Here is a 22,117-nt window from a genome sequence, read left to right as displayed (position 1 = left end):
CACAGATACACCAGTGCACACAATCTCCATCCCTGTCAAGCCACAAGGGCCGTGGTTATCTGCTTGACCCTCTGTTCATTCAGCAAAAGCTGCCAACATTTGCCACAGTATGCACAAGTAACATTGTTGCGATTGAAACAGAAACTTTGTAGCAACTTATTGAGGTCAGTGCCTTTTCTGACACAGCCAAGGCTTCTGTACAAACAATTCATGGCAAGAGTCAGTGTATTTAGATTTGAGACCTATAGCTGGCCAAATTACCAAAGTTACACACGCACACACAGACCGAGCTGAATTGAATCAGTGCGTGCGCGCGCACTCACACACACACACACACACTTTGAAAAAAAACAACACATGAATGAATTCACACATACATAATATTATGAGTGCTCACATAATCACACAGAGCTTAATAATACGCACATGCACGCGCACACTCACACACGCACTCTCTCTTTCAAGCACACGCACGCACACACACGGAGATTGAACAAACACACACACACACACACACACACGCACACAGAGAATTGTATTTAACGCAATGTGCATATATGCATACATACAAACTTGCACTCTTTCCTCCCACCTTCCCCCTCCCTCTCTCTCTCTCTTTGTCCCTCTCACCCTCTTTCTCTCTCTCTCTCTCTCTCTCTCTCTCTCTTTCTCTCTCTTTCTTGCATATACACACAGAGTTGTATTGAAAACACACACACACGCGGAGAGAGAGATCTATTGAATTTGAAAGCAGTGCATACACATGCACAAATACAACTTGCATTCGTTCCTCATATCATCTCCCATCTCTTTCTGTCTGCCTCCCTCTCTCTTGTTTAAACACAGTTGAATTGAAACCACACATACACACGCATGTGTGCACTCATGCTCGTTTGCTGTCTCTCTCTCTTTCTTTCGCCCCTGAACACACACACACACACACACACACACACTGACACACACACACACACACACATACACACAGTTCAGGCTGGGGAACTCTTTGCGAATCCGCTATTTTCAGCGGAAGAGCAGTTGATTTCAGAGAGAAAAAAGTCACTCCCCAAACCCTCGCCCCCCCTCCTGCAGACTTCACTTTAATGATTTGCTGAGGTACCCTTCCCCTCTCTCTTGAGTCACATACCAGTGCTGAGGGAAGGGGGTGGGGGGTGGTTGAAGGGGGGGTATGAAACCACTGTCAATGACTGTGGCTATTTTGGCACTGAGCCAAGACACTGACCACTAGCTCCAGCTGAGAATCCTTGACTGCTTGAAAGTGATATAACCAGTTACAGACCCACCCCCTCATCCCTCCAGTCATTCCCCTTCCCCCTTTCTTTCCTCAACCAACACACATGCATGTCAGTGGAACAGAGACTACAGTTGAAGAGACCAGGTGGTCAGTTATATTGGTACAGTGCAAACTTTGTGCAAATAACATTTTCCTTGAAAAACACACACACACACACACACACACACACACTCTCTCTCTCACTCACTCCTCACACAGTGTTCAGAGATAGTTGTATTTTAAAGCAGTACACATACATGAACTTTAACTCTTTCCTCCCATGCCCAGCCCAACCCCTCTTCTCAATCTCTTTGTCTGTCTGTCTGTCTCTCTTTCTCACATACACACAGAGTTGCATTGAAACCACACACACACACACACACACACACACACACACACACACACACACACATGAGACAAGATATTGAAAATCATGCCCCCATGGCTGACTTTACATGTTTGGAAGCAAAAAACACTTCAGTTTAGGAAGAATTGGACTGATTTTTTGTCTTCTGTGGGTTGGAATACCTCAGCAGCATTGGTGGCCCGCAAGTGCAGATTTTATGGTTTGAAATTGAGAAAAACCTTCAGCTTCAGGGGGCTTTGCCCCCAGGCCCCCACCAGGGGCATTGCCCCATGGACCCCCACTGGGGCCCCCACCTTTCAGACTCAATCACAATTTCCCAATCTCATGCCTGTGTGTGAGAAAATCATCTTACGCTGCCTTGTGGATTAGCTGATGGATATGACATGCCTGGTGAGTACAGTATACCTATTTTTCAATTTTTTGGGTTTTTAAGTATTAAGTGACATAATTTAAAATATTATATAAAAAAATTTTTAGCAGCATTTAATGAGAAAACTGTTTTAAAATGGTAAAAGAAGAGATGGTAAACTTTCTAGTGATATATAATTTGTATATCTTAGTCTCTGTGTGAAAGTGTGTTGAATTTTTCAAATATGCCCATATTTGCCTGTCACAGTAAAACTACATGCACAATTTAACTACGTCTCCATAGAGTTAACTGATCCGTCCTGATAATGAAAGACCTGTTTCTTGTCTTTCCTATGTTGAACACTTGTGCCAAAGTTACTTAGAACTGAGAGTGAAATGTATTGTTTTGATCAAATCAAGAAAGAGTCAGTCATCACAACGGTGAATCACAGTGCTTTGAATTTGAAAAAAAATCATCATGTTTGGGAGCACACCGCTGGATGTGCCCATGGCCCGACGTTTGTGTGTGTATACACATACACCCCATGCTTTTCACACTTGAACCTAACAGTTTCGTGGCAGGAAAAATACATGTGCACACACGCACGCACATGCAGGCAAACACACCTACAACCGTTTTGCCATCAGATTCATACATACATGGACATGCACAGACGCTTACTGGCACACACATACACTGGTGCATGCACACACAGATGCACACTCACGCACAGAATCACACACAGGTGCACGCATGCACACACGCACACGCGCACGTACACACACACACATACACACACAACACAACACATACATATATCCATGTCTGAAACCTAGAGCTGCAAGCGTTGACATTTTTCGCAACATTCACTTTGTAGCAGTTGTCTGTTGCACTTGATGTCAAGGCTTTTTCTGAAAATTACATCAGCAGTGATGCAGTAATCCACTTCTTGACAGCAGTTTTTATGTACGTTATTTAGATATGGGATTTCAAGTGTGTGTGTGATAACAAAAGAACTACCCACTAAATAAGTGAACACACACTGAACACAGACACTGTTACAGAAATGCAAGAACGTGACCCCAGTTTCTTTGATGAAGTAAATGTGAGTTTCAGTTTCTCAAGGTGGCATCCTTGTGTTCCGACAAGTCCATTTGCAATACTCCATATCTGCAAGGCAGATGCCTGACAGCAGCATAACCCTATGGGCTTGTCAGGCCTTGAGTCCACGCACGTATATTTGGATATTTGAGTGGATTTCTTGAACAGAATTTTATCAGAGGACAACACTTTTGTTGCCATGGGTTCTTTTACAGTGCGCCAAGTGTATGCTGCACACAGGACCTCGGTTTATTGTCTCATCCAAATGACAAGCTCAGTTTGATTTTCCAGTCAAACTTGAGAGAAATAGCAAGAGCTCTGAAATGGAACCCAGACCCTCCCAGACACTGAATTGTCAAATAACTGTGTAACCATTCTGCCACCTTACTCCCAATGTATCTAAATAAAAAAGAAAGAAAATATTTAACGCAACTCGCGAAAACCCAGCTAAGTCGCAGCCAGCTATTCTTTGCTGTGAACAAAAACATGTCATGAAGGTCAAAATAATGAAAATTGAGATTTTTACAAATTTTGCATCTTTGAAGTCTTATCTTTGCTGTCAGTAAATATTTTAGCATAAAACTGCCTGAAACTGTAGTATTTTTAATATTTTCAGTGCACACGCATTTGGTTCTGCTGCACACATTAAAATTTTGTCACTTTAATGTTGCAGTGTCCAATGCATTCGACACTAGGCTTTTCTGAAATTCAAAAGATTCATCAACATTACAGGAAATAATTTTGTTCAAACACAAATGCGGCCTTTGTCTCTCATTTGAACATTCACTGTCGCTTTTGACTGCTCTCTCATGGCAAGATGTCACTCTTACACACACCATTCTTGACTTCTTTTGATGACAGAAAGAAAATATGAAATTTCCCGTGCTGCTTTCATATAGAAATTTATGGTTTACTTAATTGTGAATCTTGTAAGACCACATACATGTTCAAGATCATTCTTGTTCTAAAGTTACAAGCAGGCAAATGTATGCTTTTTTCATGAGCCGATTTCTTCATTTGTCCTTTTTGAACACACCAACTTTGAAAAAAATATAAAGCAAGAGAGGCAAGGCCTTCAAGACTCACTTGTGATACACTTAAAAAAAAAAAAAAAATCCAAGCTTTTTATATATTGAGTATAATTTCAAAATGTAATGTTTAAGATGAGAAAGATCAGTTTAAAGCAAATTATGTCCCCTAGCATTAATTACAGAGTAATTTCCCTTTATACTATCTGCACCAAAACGTTTGCAAAATAAATAAAACTTCCATGCTTAGCAAAAGAAGTTCGTGTTTGAACAAAAAATGATAATAATGACTGCTCTTGTTGTTGGGTCAGAATATCAGATCAAAGTGCCAATTTTAGAGAATACAAAAAATATAAATATAACACTGAATGCAGTTTGCATATAATTAGGCTTCATTTTTCTTTTCTTTTTTTTGTGCCCATTCCAGAGGTGCAATATTGTTTTAACCAAGATGACTGGAAAGAACTGAATTTTTCCTATTTTTATGCCTAATTTGGTGTCAACTGACAAAGTATTTGCAGAGAAAATGTCAGTGTTAAAGTTTACCACGGACACACAGACACACGGACACACACACACACACACACACACAGACAACCGAACACCGGGTTAAAACATAGACTCACTTTGTTTACACAAGTGAGTCAAAAAACTATGATAGATAGATCTTTTAGTTTTTAAGTTAAAAACTATGATAGATAGATCTTTAAGTTTTTAAGTTAATCTGTGATTTTTAGATTTTCTGAAAGTACATGTATAAATGTCAAAAATGATAAATTGTGATTTTAGCCGGGTTTTTGTGTGTTGCGTCACATATGACAACAGTGTCTAATGCAAAAATGCTTTAAAATGTACAATAGAAGAAAGGTTAGACGAAAGGATGAAAGGGGGGAAAAAAGGAAATGCAAAAGAAATGTGTTGTTTTGGGTATGATACCATTTCTCTCAGCTTCCAAATATTCCTCTTTGATGCTGAAAATATTCCTTTCAAGCCTGTTTTGGTGCTGGTGGGTGTAGGCCAGGGAATTAAAATTTGCGTTAGGTCCAAATGTGTGCAACAAAACCATTCTTTTTACGATAAAATAGAATAAATCATTCTGATCACACAAATATAAAGTTGACCACTGTATTGGGCCAGGAACATAATTAGATTTTGATTTTTAATGTCAAGATTCGTGTGGTTTTATTGCTTCTGACCGTGTGAGAGCGCCATACAAAGGGTCGCAAGGCAGGAGTGTGTGAAGGTTACGTAAGCACGGTTTGTTGGTCATCAGAGGAAAGCCTGTAGCATGGTACAGTGCAATTGACTGACTGCTGTCGTGCTGATGCAGGGCTGTGGGCAGGAGTCTGTGGCAGATAATAGTACAGAGAGCTAGTAAGATAGGTCTTTGGGGTAAAAAGGAAAGTAACATTTTTAATTTCGTGTATTTTATACTAAATTGGTAGAAGATGCAAATTTGCTTTTATGAATGGTTTCCAGTTTCAGCACGATATCAGTTAGTTCTGAAGTACAATTTTGTTGACATTTTACACAATGCGCAACTTGGAAATACTTGAGGCTCTGCTTATTAACATGTAGAATATAATTACCCAAATATGTGTTAACCAGGTTGGTTTGAATGAACATTTTGGGAGCACTGTCCTGACAATTAATTCGGAAAGTATGGAAGGCAGATGGTGGCCAAATCGACCAACATCATGTCTTGATGTGAAAAGAACAGTATGAAATATATCTTTTTCTTTGGAAATGAACCGATATTTGCAAATATGACTCATGAACCTTGGCGAAATATACGTCAATTTAGCGTGGGATATAAGTAATAATAATGATAATACCAGTAATGATAATAAATCATGTATTTTATTAATGATTATATAAAATTTTGTTGTAACATGTATAACACTGAATCCAAGTTACCCAAACTAACTTTCCTAACATAGATGTTTGAATTACTGGATTCATAATAATGCTCATTATGAATCTATCATGCAATCCTTAGCCCATGCAACGAAATCAAAGAAAGTCTGAGCAAAATTATGTATTTTATCAATGATTACCTAAAAACTTGTGACATGTTACATGGAACCCAAAATACCTAGACTAACTTCCCAACCCTGGGCAATTTTATTTTTTTCAGAAACGTAGCAGGCACTCCATTTTCACATCTATTTTCTCCAATGTTTAACTGTTTAAAGGACTACTGTTCATTATATTTTGAAATGGGAACAGTATAATTTATATCACTTGACAAAAGTTATCCTCTTTATCTGAATAATTGCGATAAAAGCAGCGGATTCTTTGGATCTTTTCATTCGATCAATAAACGGAAAACTGATTTGCTTTATCCTCACAGTGTACAAATCTGTAGGATTACAGAAAAACAAAATGTAATAAAAAACTGTGAGAAAAAACAAAATAAAACCAAAACAAAGCAACAACAACCAAAACAAAAACTAAGAATAAGAAATTTTATTGTCTGCGTAAAGCAGAATGGAAGAACATGTGTTCCATGTCTGAACGTAACACTTGACTTCATCTCAAGCACTTCTAAACATGAAATGCTTCAAACTTTTTTCTTTCTTTTTTTTTTTTTTTTTTTAATCATTCACAATCAGTGCACAGTTTGGTTTTTCAGAATTTGTGTGATGTAAAATGTGGCTATTCTGATCTAATTCTGCAGTACGATAAGATCGTGGGGACTGACGTGTTTTTTGGATACAACGATTTTTTTCATTCCACACTTTGTCTGTCATATGAACTGATAATACATCATTTCGTGACATAACTTCACAAGACAGCATAAGCTAGAATCAAGGTAATTATAAGGGGTGATTTTCTGCTTTGAACTTTGCTGTTTGCAGTTTTTGATGCAACAAGTATTCAACTAAAATCAGTCTTGTCGAACAACATGAGTTGACTTGTTTCGAAATCTTAGGCCAGTATCCAACTATTATCACATCTTGCCATGTGTCAGAAACAGTGATTGTGTCTAAACTTAATGAGATGAGAGAAAAATGTATAAACAGACCATAACAACGTTGAAATTAACATAAATAGTTTATTTTCAAACAATATATCAACTATTGCGTGTGAATGAATATATCAGAGATTTCTGTGTAACATATATATATGTACATTTCACATGTTGTTGGAAATAACACATTCTCTCAGATCTCTGAATCTGTGTTCAAACACACACAATTGAAGGGTGCTTGTCAAACCGATTAATGCTTTCCTGCATTGAATCCGCATGATTTATATGAAAACAGTTCTAATTTTGTTTGCATGTATATTTTTATTGGGACGTTTTCATGCACAGAAGTAACACAGAAAAGCAGAAGTGAAAATTAATATGCGACGTCGATTGCTTTAGTTTTAAGTAGTTGAATAGACATTTTTACCAGAAATGAGTGAGTCCTGTCGAAGATAGATGAGTTGACTACCTGCTGCAAGTAAAGAACATGTAGTGTAATCATGATGGATGTGCTTGCCTTTGAATGAATGAAAAACATGTCAAATGGAACGAGTTGTTTATGTCTGTTATCGGGTTTTTTGCGTAATATTTCAAACTTAATATACCATTTTTTATTGATGATCAATCATGTTTTATTATAACAACAAATGAATATAGATCAGGTCTGTTTGTACTGGATTTTTATAAGATTTGTACATATTTGTTTCTGACCACTTCAAGTTCAGACTCGTGCCATGTCACAAAATGGTGCCAAAATTTTGGATGTTTTTAATAATTTTTAACACATTTAAGACACAAGGACAGAACAGATTCTCACAAAATTGTTGCAGATATTTCTCTATTCATTTGCAATTCTGATAACATGTGAAATATTTGAATAATCATTGTAAACACATGTAAACACATCAGACTGAGAGACCCTGATTTCCAACAAAGTTCTGGAGACTGAATCATTTTCATCTTCTAGGCAGTCTTTACTCTTCATGACTATCTGATGCACTTCATTTTGCCACCTTCATACTCCAGCCACAAGCATTGTCTTTCCCACTGACGTGTCTACTTTGACAGGGTTCATGAGTCACATTTGCAAATATCGGTTCATTTCCAAAGAAAAATATGTATTTCATACCGTTCTTTTCACATCAAGACATGATGTTGGTCGATTTTGCCATCATCTGCCTTCCATACTTCCTGAGTTAATTGTCTGGACAGTGTTCCGACAATGTTCATTCAAACAAACCTGGTCAACACATATTTAGACATTTATATTCTGCACGTTAATAAGCAGAGCATGAAGTATTTCTAAGTGTTGCATTGCGTAAAATGTCAACAAATTGTACTTACAAACTAAATGATCCCATGCTGCCTTCGTAAATTCACCTTTGCAGTCAGTATAATACTGTTGTCATTCTTTAAGAAATGTCACGACTGGTCAGAAACTGGAAAACATTCATGAAAGCAAATTTGCATCATCTATCAATTTAGTATAAAGTACATGAAATTAAAAAATGTTTGTTTGTTTTTGACCCCAAAGAGTTCTCTCATTTTCTGTACAGTATCTGTCATCTGCCGCAGTGTCCTACTAACGGAGGTATAGGACAGCATCAGCATGGCAGCAATCAGTCACAAGTACTGCACAGCGCTAAACACTTTCCTCTGGCGACCCCTTACCGCGCTTGCATAACCCTTGTGGCTCTTTTCTTGCGACTCTTTGTAAGGCGCTCTCTCCAGGCCAGAAGTGTGAACAATAATTACTGAAAATCAAAATCTTAACTATGTTCCCGCCCACCTGCAGCGGTCAACTTTATATCAGTGTGAACAGTACGATTTATTCTATTTTATTGTAAAAAGAACGGTTTTGTCGCTCGCATTTGGACCATTTTTGCATCTGCCCTGGACAAGTGTGACTTTATATCAGAAATCATAAGTAACTCAAACCACAACAAACATGACCACCACAGTCATGCTCCCCCCCTTTCATGAGCTTTCAAAATGCATTGTGTCTGAAGGGCAGCACCAAAACAGCCTCTCTCCTCATCCTTCTCTGGATGCTGCCTTTTGAGGTGGAGACAGTGACCGTGTTATTTTGACGGTGAATGGGTGTCTTAACTATTCTGTTCTAAAAGTTTAAAACTTTTTTTTTTCTTTTTCTTTTCTCTGTGTGTGTGTATGTATATATATATATATATATATATATATATATATATATATATAATACATACACTCTTTTGGCACTTTCGTTCCTTCTTAGCTTCAAGAAGTGTTACTCTTGGACATCTGAGAGTGACACATTCAGATTAAAATATCTATTTTCAGTGGTTGAGGTACAGGTGCATGTGTTTGTGCCTGCAAGAGAGAATTTTCAATGTAAAAGTTTGTTTTGGGGGGGGGGGGGGGGGGGGTGGAGGTGGGGAGTGATTTGTGTTTGCTTTAAATAAAATTTTGTTATCATTTTTGTCTGTTGCATGGTACCTTCCCCCCCCCCCCCCCCCCAGTTAATGCATCTTACGCTATGCTGGATATTGTAGTCTAATAAACTAAAGGTCCATCTGTGTTATATATGTTACAATCCCTCCTTAGGCTTGATGCTCTGTTTTATTTAGTTTGCATAGTATTTTCAGGCTTTGGTCTAGGCAGGGAAAAAAAAAGAAAAGAATGATGCTTGAACAGGCCTCTCTACTTGCATCCCTGTAATAGATTAAAAAGTTGTCTGTTGATGCACAATAGTTTTGCATTAGAATTGTTGGCAACACAAATGAAAGTAAATGGCAGTTATTGTGCACATACGTCTGTTTTCATTTTGCAGTTTAATTGCCATACTTAACCACAACCATTGACTGATTCTTCCAAAAAAAAGTATTTGAGATGTCTTATCATTGAAAATGTATTTGAAAGTACTGATTTCCATTGTCCAGAGCACTGAGTAATGGATATGGGGATTGGCATCTCTATATCAACAGAATAGAATATGTCTTTGTTACCACGTGTACCAGGGTCACAAGGAATATTGGGGGGGGATAGTATATAACAAGGTACGAACTTAAATCGAAAACCATACACAAACACAGATACAGTAGAAATTAGGATACATACATGTGCCTATCAGTACAAAAACTTGTGCATACTCACACATGCATAGCCATGGATAACCAGAATCAAATAGTCCCAATACAAAATGTACTACAGTTGTTATTGCACCATTACACAACCAAACACATCCAAACAGATTAAATGAACATACAGATTTACAACACACAAAAAAATGACAAAAAAAAATAGTGAAAGTTGCAGAAGCCTGTATACCGTACTGCACTTTATAATGTGTCTATGAGTAATGTGATTTCTCTATGTGTTGCTTTGTGACAGAATGTTTAAATTGTCATGATAAACTTTTCAGCCAACAGACCTGAAGAAAAGAATTGAGTCCCTGATTGATCGTGAATACATGGAGCGTGACAAAGACAACCCCAACACCTACCACTATGTGGCATGAATGCTGTCTTCAGTTCTGTGGTGTGTCTGACCTCCCTCAACCTCTCCAGCCCCTTGCACTCCATCCACTTCTCCAGCCATCCTGGCTCATCATGTGCCACACTACTACTCTATGGTGCCCACCATGTCACAGTCTGTTGTGTAGGTCTGTGACGAGGGCACAGAAGCAGCCTCCTTCAGCAGAAAGGTTGACAGAGTGATTCGTCTGCTGGAACACACTACATGTTACACAAAATGCGTTTGAGGATTCAGACTGTCAGCACACAGAGAGGTATCATCCTTCATCTGGAAAGACTTTTCGCTACCTTGTTCTGGCTGCCAAATGCAGATCTGAGCTTCTGAAATTAACAAAAGTGACAGTGTGTAGACCTGCCTACCTGAAAAAATCATTTCTCAGAAGCAGTATCACCACTTTTCAACAGTCAGATATGCTTTCTGGTAGCATTAAACACAGTCTGATTTTGTTTTTGCTTTTTTCTGTTCCTTCATTATTATTTATTTAGTATATGGTTGTATGCATGTGTGTGTTTCTTTCCGTTTGGCAACATGTTCTTTTAATTGGTGTACACTGAACCTGCAGAGACATAAAAAGTATGTTGTTTGAAGAAAAAAATGAGAGAAAGTAGAAACAAAGTGGAGAAAATGAAGGAAGATTTCATGTTCCCAGGTTTGTTTGCAGATAGCTGCATGATGACTTTTTTAGATTTCAGAATGAAACTAAAATTTGAGATTTTTTTTTTTTTTTTTTTTTTTTAATGTGGACTTGACCAAACATCATTATCCTTTTGGATTGCTGGCACTGGGATTATGACAGAAAAAAGAAGATGTGGTTATGTATGGAGGATTCAGATAAAGCAGCATAAGAACAATACCACTGAAACAGAAAAAAAAGAAAAGAAAAAAGGAAATGGTAAAATGTTCGACATTCCGAAAGGGCCATTTTTGTACAGTCTGTCAGTTAAATTCTGATGTTATCTTTGGGTTATTTTCCAAATTTGAACTGAGGTTGCATTCACATCCTGACATGTTAACACACATCACATTACAGACATTATGTTCTGATCATCAATTAAAATTTCCAAACATTGGTTTTTTTATTTATATGCTATTGGTAAAACATAGCTTTATTAAGACTGATTCAGCAGCTACATTAGGCTTCAAAAAGCATCATTTGTGTTCAAGGATGCACACCAGAAGTAAATGTGACCGGATGATAATTTTTCAAAGTGAAGAAAATCTCTTTATTTGTAGAAGTGAATAATGCCCATGGCTTTGTACCAAGTGGTAAACTCACAGATACCACTACAGTTAAATGATAGTAGTGGGCAGGTCTGAACTTGTATTTTCCCCTATGATAAGAAACTCTAAGAACACTCCATTGATATTCATTCAACTGAATGAGCTTGGCCTGTTGAACTGTTGTGTCAGTTAACAAGCAGAATATATACTTTTGCTTCTTTGTAATTGTGGACAACACTAGAAATAAAAGTGATGTACCAGGAAACTCCAGGTGATTCTTTTGATACAACTGGTTTCCATTATTCACTTTTCAGTTGTAATTATCTTAAAGTTTGGACTGGTTTCGTGGTTATTTATCATGTATGAGACATGGTATTGGAACTTGACTTGAGGAACATATATTAAAGGGGTTTTTTTTTTAACCTTTAGACATCACAGAAAGTACATGCAAGGTGCTTGAACATTTTGTGAATGATTGTAGAACATAAATGCCAGCCATGTGAGAAGAATTTGATGTCTGAATCCCACAACCAGCCTGCTGTGTGCTTTGACTGTCATTCATTTGCTTTGATGTTATGGTGTGTGTGTGTGTGTGTGTGTGTGTGTGTGTGTATAGATATAAAAGAGAAGAAGTATAAAACGGTGATTTTGTTCTGGGTTTGTTCCTATTGTCTGAATTACCTTTCTAAGTTGTGTTTCAGCTGTCACTTTGCAAATGTCAAACAGTTACTTTTGGTTTCTTTGGTGATGAAGTCTGACAGTATGTCTTATAGCATGGTTCACCATTTAAGTTTGTGATGTCTTGTTTTCTTTTCTTTTCATGTATTTGGTACTGACAGTGAAGTTTCCACACTGCAGGTAATTCGTTCACTTTTGCACTTGATCATCAGCAAAACATAGCGCTCATTATACTATGAATAGGTATGCTTTGTCCGTGTGCAGTATACTGTTCTTTATTTCAGCTGTTTTAGTTGGTCAGATGGCTGAGAGACTTGGACTTGGTCTGTGTTGGGAGCATGTCCAAATGATGTTGACTTTGTTGAATTTAAAACTTCATGTACAGAGTGGCATGTAAGCTGCTTCATTCACATGGAGAGCAGTGTGGACAAGGTTTGTACAATACTAGGGAGAGTGTGACAAATTTTGGTTGTGTGGTACTGCCATGTTATGGTTAGTGTGATGTAAACCAGTGCTGTCAAATTTGTTTGATGTATTAAAAAAAATGTATTAAAAACAAAACAATGAGCCATTTCTGTGTAGAATGAGACAAAATGAAAAATATGTTTGGAACTCTTGAAGGTAAGTTGGGTTGAACAAATGTCTGATCAGATCAGAAGTGTACTTTGCAGAACCGCTGCCTGTGTGTCAGTAGGTAAAATAAAAGGTGCATTAAAAACTTTGATTTTAATAGGTTTGTATCTGTCTGGGAGACTGTCCTTTATTCTAGGTATGGCTCAGTGAGACAGGTTTTTGTGCCTTTGTTCTTCATTTCACTTTATTTCAGCAGGTGTGTATGTGTGTGTTATCATGAATGACTTTGAGGTGTGTGTGTGTGTGTCAGTGCACTTGTAAATGTCTGTGGATGAGTATTTTTTGGGAGGGAGGAGGGGACACAAATAAGTCTGATTTTTTTAATTTTATGACACAACTTTTAAAAAGCCTTTTCATTTTTTTAAGACATGGTGTCTTAAAATGAAATGAAAGTAATGATTAAAAGAAAGGGAATGATTATATCTTAGTCAACTCCTTAAACAGTTGTTTGTGTCACCGTTGAACATACAAGCTTGACTTTTCTTGTATGTCATAGGTCGTGGATGTGCAGTCACCCGTGGTCTTTATGAAGGAACAATCCCTTGCTGTATGTCATTGGTGTAGTCATGCATGGTATCTTTGAAGGAACAACCCTTTGCCATATGTTGTGGGTGGACAGTTACCCATGGTTTCCATGAAGGATCAGTACCTTCCCGTATGTAGTGGGAGTGCAGTAACTCATTATTTCTGTGAAGGAAATGGGAAGCGAACTGAAGCACATGCACAGAAATAACAAATTATCCTCACAGATCTTCTGATTCTCTTCATCATGTCTAGAAACACATGATGTAATTAGTTCAAATGGTGTAGAACTAGCACTGTAATTAGTTCAAATGATGTAAAATACCCTTCTCAGCTTGGATCAAATATTTCATGTGTGTCTGTGTGTGTGTGTCTATGTCTCTCTCTCTGTGACTTAAACTTAGTAATTCATTACAAATAAGAACAGTATTGTTGTAATAACACAAAAGGAGAGAGAGAGAGGAGGGTGGATTTCTCCAGATCTGGATCAATGGTTTCAAGACTTTCTTTTTTGGTCTCTCCCCCCCCCCCTCCCTCCCCAATGATGTGCAGTCTGAGTTCCTTTTTTCATTTCAAAGTAAAACAATCATTTATTGATTTTTCAGTCAGGTGCAATTGATATTGTTTATTGAAAATAGTTACATTTAGGACAGGATGTTCTAAAGAAGTTGTGAAACACACAAAGTTGAAAGGCAACATTGTAGGCAGACAAGGTAATGCACACACACACAAAAAAGGGGGGGGGGGGACAGATGGGGATCTTCTGGTACCAAGTCTCAGAAAGAGTAATGTCCTGTCCAAACACAGTGAGTGATGCCACACCAGTCTTCCATAGCTGGCTCACAGGACAGAGCCATGGTCTCTCTATAAACAGCAGGAGTGCCTACTACACACACTCGGATGTTCGATACGCAAGGTTTGTGCTTTGGAAGGAAGAATACACACACACCCAAGAAGTATTGGAACGTTTATTTATTTACTTACTACATTATGTATACAATCTTCTGTGAATATATGATGCCTTGTTGACAAAAAATAAAATTTCTTGGAAGTAAAATTAAAAATACATGAGTTATTGGGCAAAAGCCATAGGTGTGATTTTTCACCCAAGGCATTCTGAAAAGGTTAACGAGCCCATGTGCATTGACATGGGATACACCCAGATATACGTTTCTCGAGTTTGGCATGGCAGCAAAAGCATGATGCCACAATAAATTTTTGTGATTACATTGAGAGCATGTTGTGTGTAATATTGTGTTTATGTCACTGGCAGGAATTTGATATGAAAAAAAAATTGGGGGAGTGTTAATTCACACAGACACAGCTATGACATGCCACACCCCATCTCTTTGAGTCAAATAACCTGGGAAAGTGTGGAAGACAAATAAATGAATAAAGTAAGAAATATAAGGTGGTTAAATGGAAGAAATCAGCAGATCTAGCAGACTGCTTCAACTTCAGTCTCACAAACATCCCACTTGTCCTCGGTGATTCCTTGTACAGTCCTTATTTGGCAACAGCTGAACCACTCTGGTAAAGGAATCATACAGAGTGGTGCCAAATATGACCAATAGGTTTATTCTGCTCTTCAATTTTTGTAGCTATGGAATTCTAAGACGACATCCCGGTTTTGTTCTGGTTCAGCCAATCAGCACGATTTGCTCCTTTCATCACTGAATACTTCCACCATTGATAAACAACTTAAGTGGATGGCATGGTCATGCTTTTCCATTTCTCGCATACAGTTCATTATATGTTGAATAAAATAATTGTGCTGCTAAAGAGAAAAGTATGCCTGGAGTTCCCTTTCTGTAGCTTTCATTTCATATTTCCTGTGTGTGGTTTCTTGGTGTCAGCATGTTTTGACAGATTACTTTGTATTTATATCTAGATATTCCAGTGCAAGAAAGGCCACTCATAAAATTTTTTGTTGATACCAGACAAAAGGTCCAGAAATACAGAAATGTTCTGAAATTTAATTATTTTTTAATTAAACAGCCTCTGCTGTGACTCAGTAGTGACCTGCATAGTTAGGGGTTCCTGTCTGATACATCCACATCCACTCCACACAGGTAAAAAAATAAGATGTTGCATCAAACAAGAATGTGGACTTAATGGACCCAACTCCCAACAATCCATGGTGCAGCCCTCTTCTGACAGGTTATTTTGCTTCTTGTGCCTGTTTTTAAATGTTACGTGTGTTTCATTATTTGTTCCAAATATTGATCACTTCTTTTTTTTTCTTTCTTTTTTTTCTTTCTTTTTTTTTTTTTTTTAGTGTGTGATGTTTGTTTTTTTTTGTCCCAGATTTTCTTTGGTTGACCATCATTTTATTTTGTATATAAATTCATTTTGACAATTCAGAATAGATAGAAAAGAAAAACTTTTTTTTTTTTAAATCTGAATACAGTGAACATTAACAATAACAGATGTAAGTCATTATACTAGTACATTTATGTAGCATTACACAATCAACTCAAAACGAGACAATTAAGACCAATACCTGGCATTCCATAACTATGTCATTGTAATCAATAGCAATTATGGAATAAATCACCCATACAAGAAAAAGCATACAACTTTTCATTTACTAGATCGGGGCATGTGGAAAAAAAATGAAGAAAAGCCCCCCCCCCCCCCCCCCCCCCCCCCCCCGCCCCCCACCCACCCACCCCCAAAAAAAAGAAAAATAGACTAGACAATAATGTGGAAGAAAGTTGTAGAAATTATACAATAACGTATACAAAAGTTAAAATCAGTCATCAATCAGACAGACACATAGGACAGACAGTCCCTCCACCAACCCCTATCTACCAACCCTATCTTGCTCCTCCAAACATCTAATGTAGAGAGGCTTTCTTCTTTTTTTCTTTCTTTATATATATATAACAGAAGGTGACAACATTTATTTTGACTTCTGTGGGTTGGCATATAAACATAAATGGATAATACAGAACATGGAGAGAGTCCCCAGCCTTGATTTACTTGTCATGTATAAAAGTATACAAGTAATAATCCCCAGTAGGTCACTACTTTTTCGCCCACTGGTTCATGTTATTATTGAGAAGAACTCGGAATAAATGAAGCAGGTGTCTTTTCAAATTACCGATAGTACAGTTTCATTTTTGCATTTCTCCGTTACTAATTAAATAAGTCAATCTCAATACCAGAAATTATGGTGACAATAAAACACCACTTTCATACAATTCAAAGTTTACCACATTCAGTTCTTACATAAAAAATATTCACACAGTTGAAAAAAGAATGTGCCCATGACCATTCTCATAGACAGATCATTTAATTAGGGTTAACGATATTGCAAAAAATTGTAATAATACTGTAAGTGTAAAGGCAATGCCTCACAGATGTCACATTCTCCATGAGTATGAGTTGTCTGTAATAACTCATAAGGAGAGCTCTCTTGAGCTCACACCTGGACAAATGTGCCTGTGGGGCACCACATCAAAAATGTCATTATTATCTTCTCCATAAGTTATGTAAAAAATAAAACACATGTATATATGCCCATACATATATACTTTTATACACACACACATTCACACAGCACACACACACACACACACACACACATACTGGCACACACACACACACACACACACATAAAAGTATACAAAATACAAAGCATCATCATCCATCATTAGTTTTTGTATTGCTTATGCCTTTTCATTATTGAATACATGATTGGTGTGTAGATTTTTCTAGTTTCCTGTCCGTGCATTATAGGAAAGCCAACCCCTTTCAAATTCTGTGTACTACTTAATCTGCTGTTGTATTTCTTAATATAATATCTATTTTTAACAATACTTTTTAAATGTAAGATACCAGGTAAAGTGTATTTTGCATTTATATGTATGACATTTTGCTAATAAAATAATCAAGTCCAGGACTTGATCAGTGTTTTGGTATGATTTTATACCAAATATAATCAGCAATTCTGAAAGAGTGAGACCCTTGCACTTTTGACAATTTTCTGATAGCCAAGCTGTAAGTTCTGTCCAAAAGTTCTGAGAAACATGACAGCTCTAAATATAATATTTGCATAATCACCTCCAAAACTTTCCAGTTGTAAGATTTCTGGACATATACAAGTAAGAACTTTCTCCAATAATAAATCAGATCCCAATATTTCACGTAACCATCTGATTTTCATAGCTGTTAAAAAGGAAAATATATCTACCATTTTCAGGCCTCCCTGTTCATATGAGGAGCAAACTGTTGATTGTTTTATTTTCCCTTTTTTGTTATTCCATAAGAATTTATAAAAGCAACTGTGTAATTCACATAGCAAATGGTGTGGTGGATCTGGTAGATTTAACGAATGAACAATTTTTGAGACAGCTAGAGACTTGATTACTGTTATTTTGCTGAGTGGTGTCAAATGCCTTTTGGACCAAGACAATAGTATCTTTTTAATTTCAGCTAGTTTATATTCATAATTTAAAGATATCATCTCCTTTATGTTGGTAGAAAAGAAAATTCCAAGAACTTTAAACAAATCAGGGTTCCATATAGAATTTATATTTTGCATAAATCTTATTTGTGATTTTTTTCTCCCTCTAGTACAAACAATTTGCGTTTTTTCTATGTTTATTTTAACACCTGATATTGATGCAAAATAATTCAGGCAGGTAATGCATTCTTCAAAGCATCTTTTGCTCCCATCCAAAAAAAGTGTAGTGTCATCAGCAAACTGAGATAACGATACCTCAATATCATCTGATATCTTTATTCCTTTGATGTCGGCATTATTTCTAATCAACAAGGACAAAATTTCTGCACAGATTAAGTATAAATAAGGGGGACATGGATCTCCTTGTTGGACACCTCTCTGGATTTGCAACCAACCAGTATAACCACCATTCACTGTGACGCATGCATTTGTATTACTGTAAAAAGTATGTATCCACCTTTTAATGTCAGGACCAAACCAAAAAAATCTAATGCTTTACTAATAAATGACCAAGCTATAGTAGCAAATGCTTTCTCAACGTCTACCAATAAGAGCAATCCTGGGATTTTATGTATATCTGTGTGTATAAGCACATCATAAAGTAGTCAAATATTCTGGTTGATGTTTCTCTACCTGGAAGGAAGCCTGTTTGACATTCATGGATGGTACTGGGTAAAAACTGTTCTTAGTTGCTATGCAGTGCATGCTGAGGCAATTTTATATAATAGCAATGTTACTGGTCGCCAGTTTTTCAAATACTTTCTTTACCATCTTTTGGTATACAGGTAAAAATCTCCTGCCTTTGTGTAATTGACATTTCACCTTTTCTAAAGCTCTCATTTATTGATCTTACATGAAAAATACCCAGATCTGACCAATAGAATTTATAAAATTCTCCTGTATATCCATTGGACCCAGGGGTTTTATAATATTGATCACTTGTATTAAATCCTGGCCTTTGAAACTTCAGTAGAAAAATCAGAGAAGCTTGTAGTGTTTTGTGATGATATTTTACATATGGCAGACAGAAAGGGCATTTTCTCTGCTTGTTGTATGCCTGTTCAGATTCAGTATGTTATCAGATCTGATATAGGGTTTTAGGAAATAAAGCATTTCAAGCTTGTTCAACCAAAAGATGAAAACACTGGTCATCCATCATGTATGCTGTGATGATGATCACAGTGACTACATGGGCAAACTGCAAAATCAGAAGAGTGCCAAAGTGAAGAACATTTCACCACTTTAGGGCATGTAAAACAGTTGTTGGAGACACTGCAAAGACATGACAAAATATTGAATCCTGGCCTTTGAAACTTCAGTAGAAAAATCAGAGAAGCTTTGATGTAGTGCAAAGGAACCCAAATCCAGATAACGAAGTGGGGTATGATTTCCTTGGCATCCACTCCCACATCATGTGACACCAGCATTGCCTATGGGTGTGAGAGTCTCAAGATGATTGAAGTTAAATGCCTATGACTGCAAACATAAGTGATTTACAATTTTTCTTATTTTGATGGGCAGAATCCAGAAACAGAGAGAGAGAGAGAGTGTGTGTGTGTGTTTTGTGTGTGTGAGAGTGTAAAAACTGGACTGCTGATAAAATCACACTTTGCTTGTGGCCAAAATTGTTGGTTACTGTGTGTTAAAGCTGTCACCAACTGTCCTTCCAGTGCCTCTTAATTAAGAAATGCAAGCCACATGGTGTTGAAGATCAAGACCAGCTGAGGGATCCTTGGTTTTTCACTGGGATAGGTTTAAGCCTAGTCAGCGTCATGGCTCATGATGGCTGATGCTTTGAACAGAGCAATCCATCTGAGAAGTAAAGCGAGGTGCCATGGCTTCTTCCTCCTTGCAGGGCCAGGGATTGACAGGAATCATCTCTCCCAACTTTAGATTGCTGACACAATCTGAGTTACTCAGGCACTGTTTCATCACCTTTCTACAATTAACTTATTACATCAGATACCTTCAGACAAGTGAAGGACTCCTACCATCTGTCCTATTTTTGGGTCAGTTCAATAATTTTGTTGTGCTGTAGCAAAGTGGCTTTTGATCTCTCAAAGAATGTTCTTTTTGTCAGAACTCCCTGCTTCAGTTACTTTATCCTTGCTTCAGGGTAATGTACTAGGATATCAGCATCATGTGTTTTTGGATTCCAGCTGTTAAATGAAGGTTGTCTTCTTAAGTATTGGCCAGTTGTTGGACATGTGCATGATGCCATCCAATGGCCAGGCAGATACCTGTTGGTGTAGGGAACAGGACAGATGAGGCAGATACCTGTTGGTGTAGGGAATGGGACAGCTGAGGTTGATACCTGTTGCTATATTTAATGGGACAGATGAGTTAGATATTCCTTGCTAAAGATAACGGGATAGATGAGGCATATACCTGTTGCTACATGGAGCAGGACAGCTGCGGCAGATTCCTGTTGCTTTTGGGAGCAGGACAGCAGAGGCAGATACCTGTTGCTATATGGAGCAGGACAGCTGAGGCAGATACCTGTTGCTATAAGGAGCAGGACAGCTGAGGCAGATTCCTGTTGCTATATGGAGCAGGACAGCTGAGGCAGATTCCTGTTGCTATATGGAGCAGGACAGCTGAGGCAGATACCTGTTGCTATATGGAGCAGGACAGCTGAGGCAGATTCCTGTTGCTATATGGAGCAGGACAGCTGAGGCAGATTCCTGTTGCTATATGGAGCAGAACAGAGATGGATGTTGCAAAAGGCAACAAAACAGGACAGCTGCACAGTTCTATTTTTGTCATATTTAGATGAGTCATGGTTTACCTTGCCAGTCTTTCCAGTTAACAGAAGTTTGTCCTTGGTTGATACTCCTCCTGTCTGCAACTTCCGTTTTGAGTGCATGATCTTTCTTATTTTTGCACATGAATATTTGGGCTGCAGTTCTGATGTTTACTTGTGTCTCTGTGTAGGCTTTTGTGTGTATAATATTTTGATCATATAGCTGGCTGTTTTCCATTATGCATGGGTGAATGAGACAGGAAACCCAGGATGCACTGGCTTGTGCATCAGTTGGTAACAGTATGAGTGTTTAACAGTTTTACCTTTGAACTAAAGTGTAAATGTGTTACAGATGAAACGACTGAATGAATGTGGAAATGTGAACTTTTTCAAGTGTGTAATGGTAATGTTATAGGAAAGCAAGCAACAGAGAATGTTAATATCAAGATACAAGTTAAAGTTACATATTCATGCATCAGATTTAACAGAAATAAAGTTTGATATTCCGAAAAGTTGGTTGAAAGTGATTTTTATTGTGTATTTGTGGTGGTTTTTCTGAATGCTCAAAACAAATGGCGGAATCTGTTCTTTCAGTTTGTCAAGAATGATTATTTCACTTCATGGTACATTATGTCTGTGGCTGAGACCAATACAATATATGCAAGAAGCTCTGAATGTTGGGAAACTGACACTACAGTTTAGAGGACTGTCCCTGAAATTCTGTACCAACATCCAATGGAGGACAGAAATTTCCTGATAATGCCCATGACAAACCTGAACCTAAAATAATGTCCTGCAGTGTCTGCTGCACTCACTTCCTCCAGAAGACTCAACAGCAGAGATCTTAGGAAATGATTTAGATTTTATCTTTTCTCTCATTTTTCCACTGGGGCTGACCAGTGAATTTGGATTTATGTGAAGGTCAGGCACCTGCTCTTTTTTTTTTTTTCTTTTAATTTTATATAGCAGATGCAATGTTGCATATATGGATCAGTTTGCACACTTTGACTATTCCTTTAAATGGAAACTGAAACATCACTGGTTGTCTGTCTTAAAAGTATAGATGAAAACTTATATTTTATGTTATATACTGTATCATGTCAGACTGATACAAACTAGGCCTATCTGTTTGCTCCTCTCGGCCAAAAATTTTCATGGCAACTCAGTGATAAGACATCTCACCAATAGATTGCCGTCTGAAACACAGTTCCCAGCAGGAGGTAAATAAT

At 37.5% G+C, this 22,117-nt stretch overlaps 1 protein-coding gene across 1 annotated transcript in view; it reads left to right on the top strand.

The window, feature by feature from the left end:
- Positions 1-21,400, top strand: part of LOC143289050 (cullin-4A-like) — a 200,259-nt gene extending 178,859 nt beyond the window's left edge. The window contains exon 21 of the mRNA XM_076597859.1: positions 10,508-21,400. Coding sequence (XP_076453974.1) covers positions 10,508-10,603 — 96 coding nt within the window. The 3' untranslated portion in view covers positions 10,604-21,400. The remainder of the gene's footprint in view (positions 1-10,507) is intronic.
- Positions 21,401-22,117: the final 717 nt, after the last annotated feature.

Source organism: Babylonia areolata, chromosome 13 (assembly GCF_041734735.1).
Source record: "Babylonia areolata isolate BAREFJ2019XMU chromosome 13, ASM4173473v1, whole genome shotgun sequence".
NCBI lineage: Eukaryota > Metazoa > Mollusca > Gastropoda > Neogastropoda > Buccinidae > Babylonia > Babylonia areolata.
This window is presented reverse-complemented; position numbering and strand designations above follow the sequence as displayed.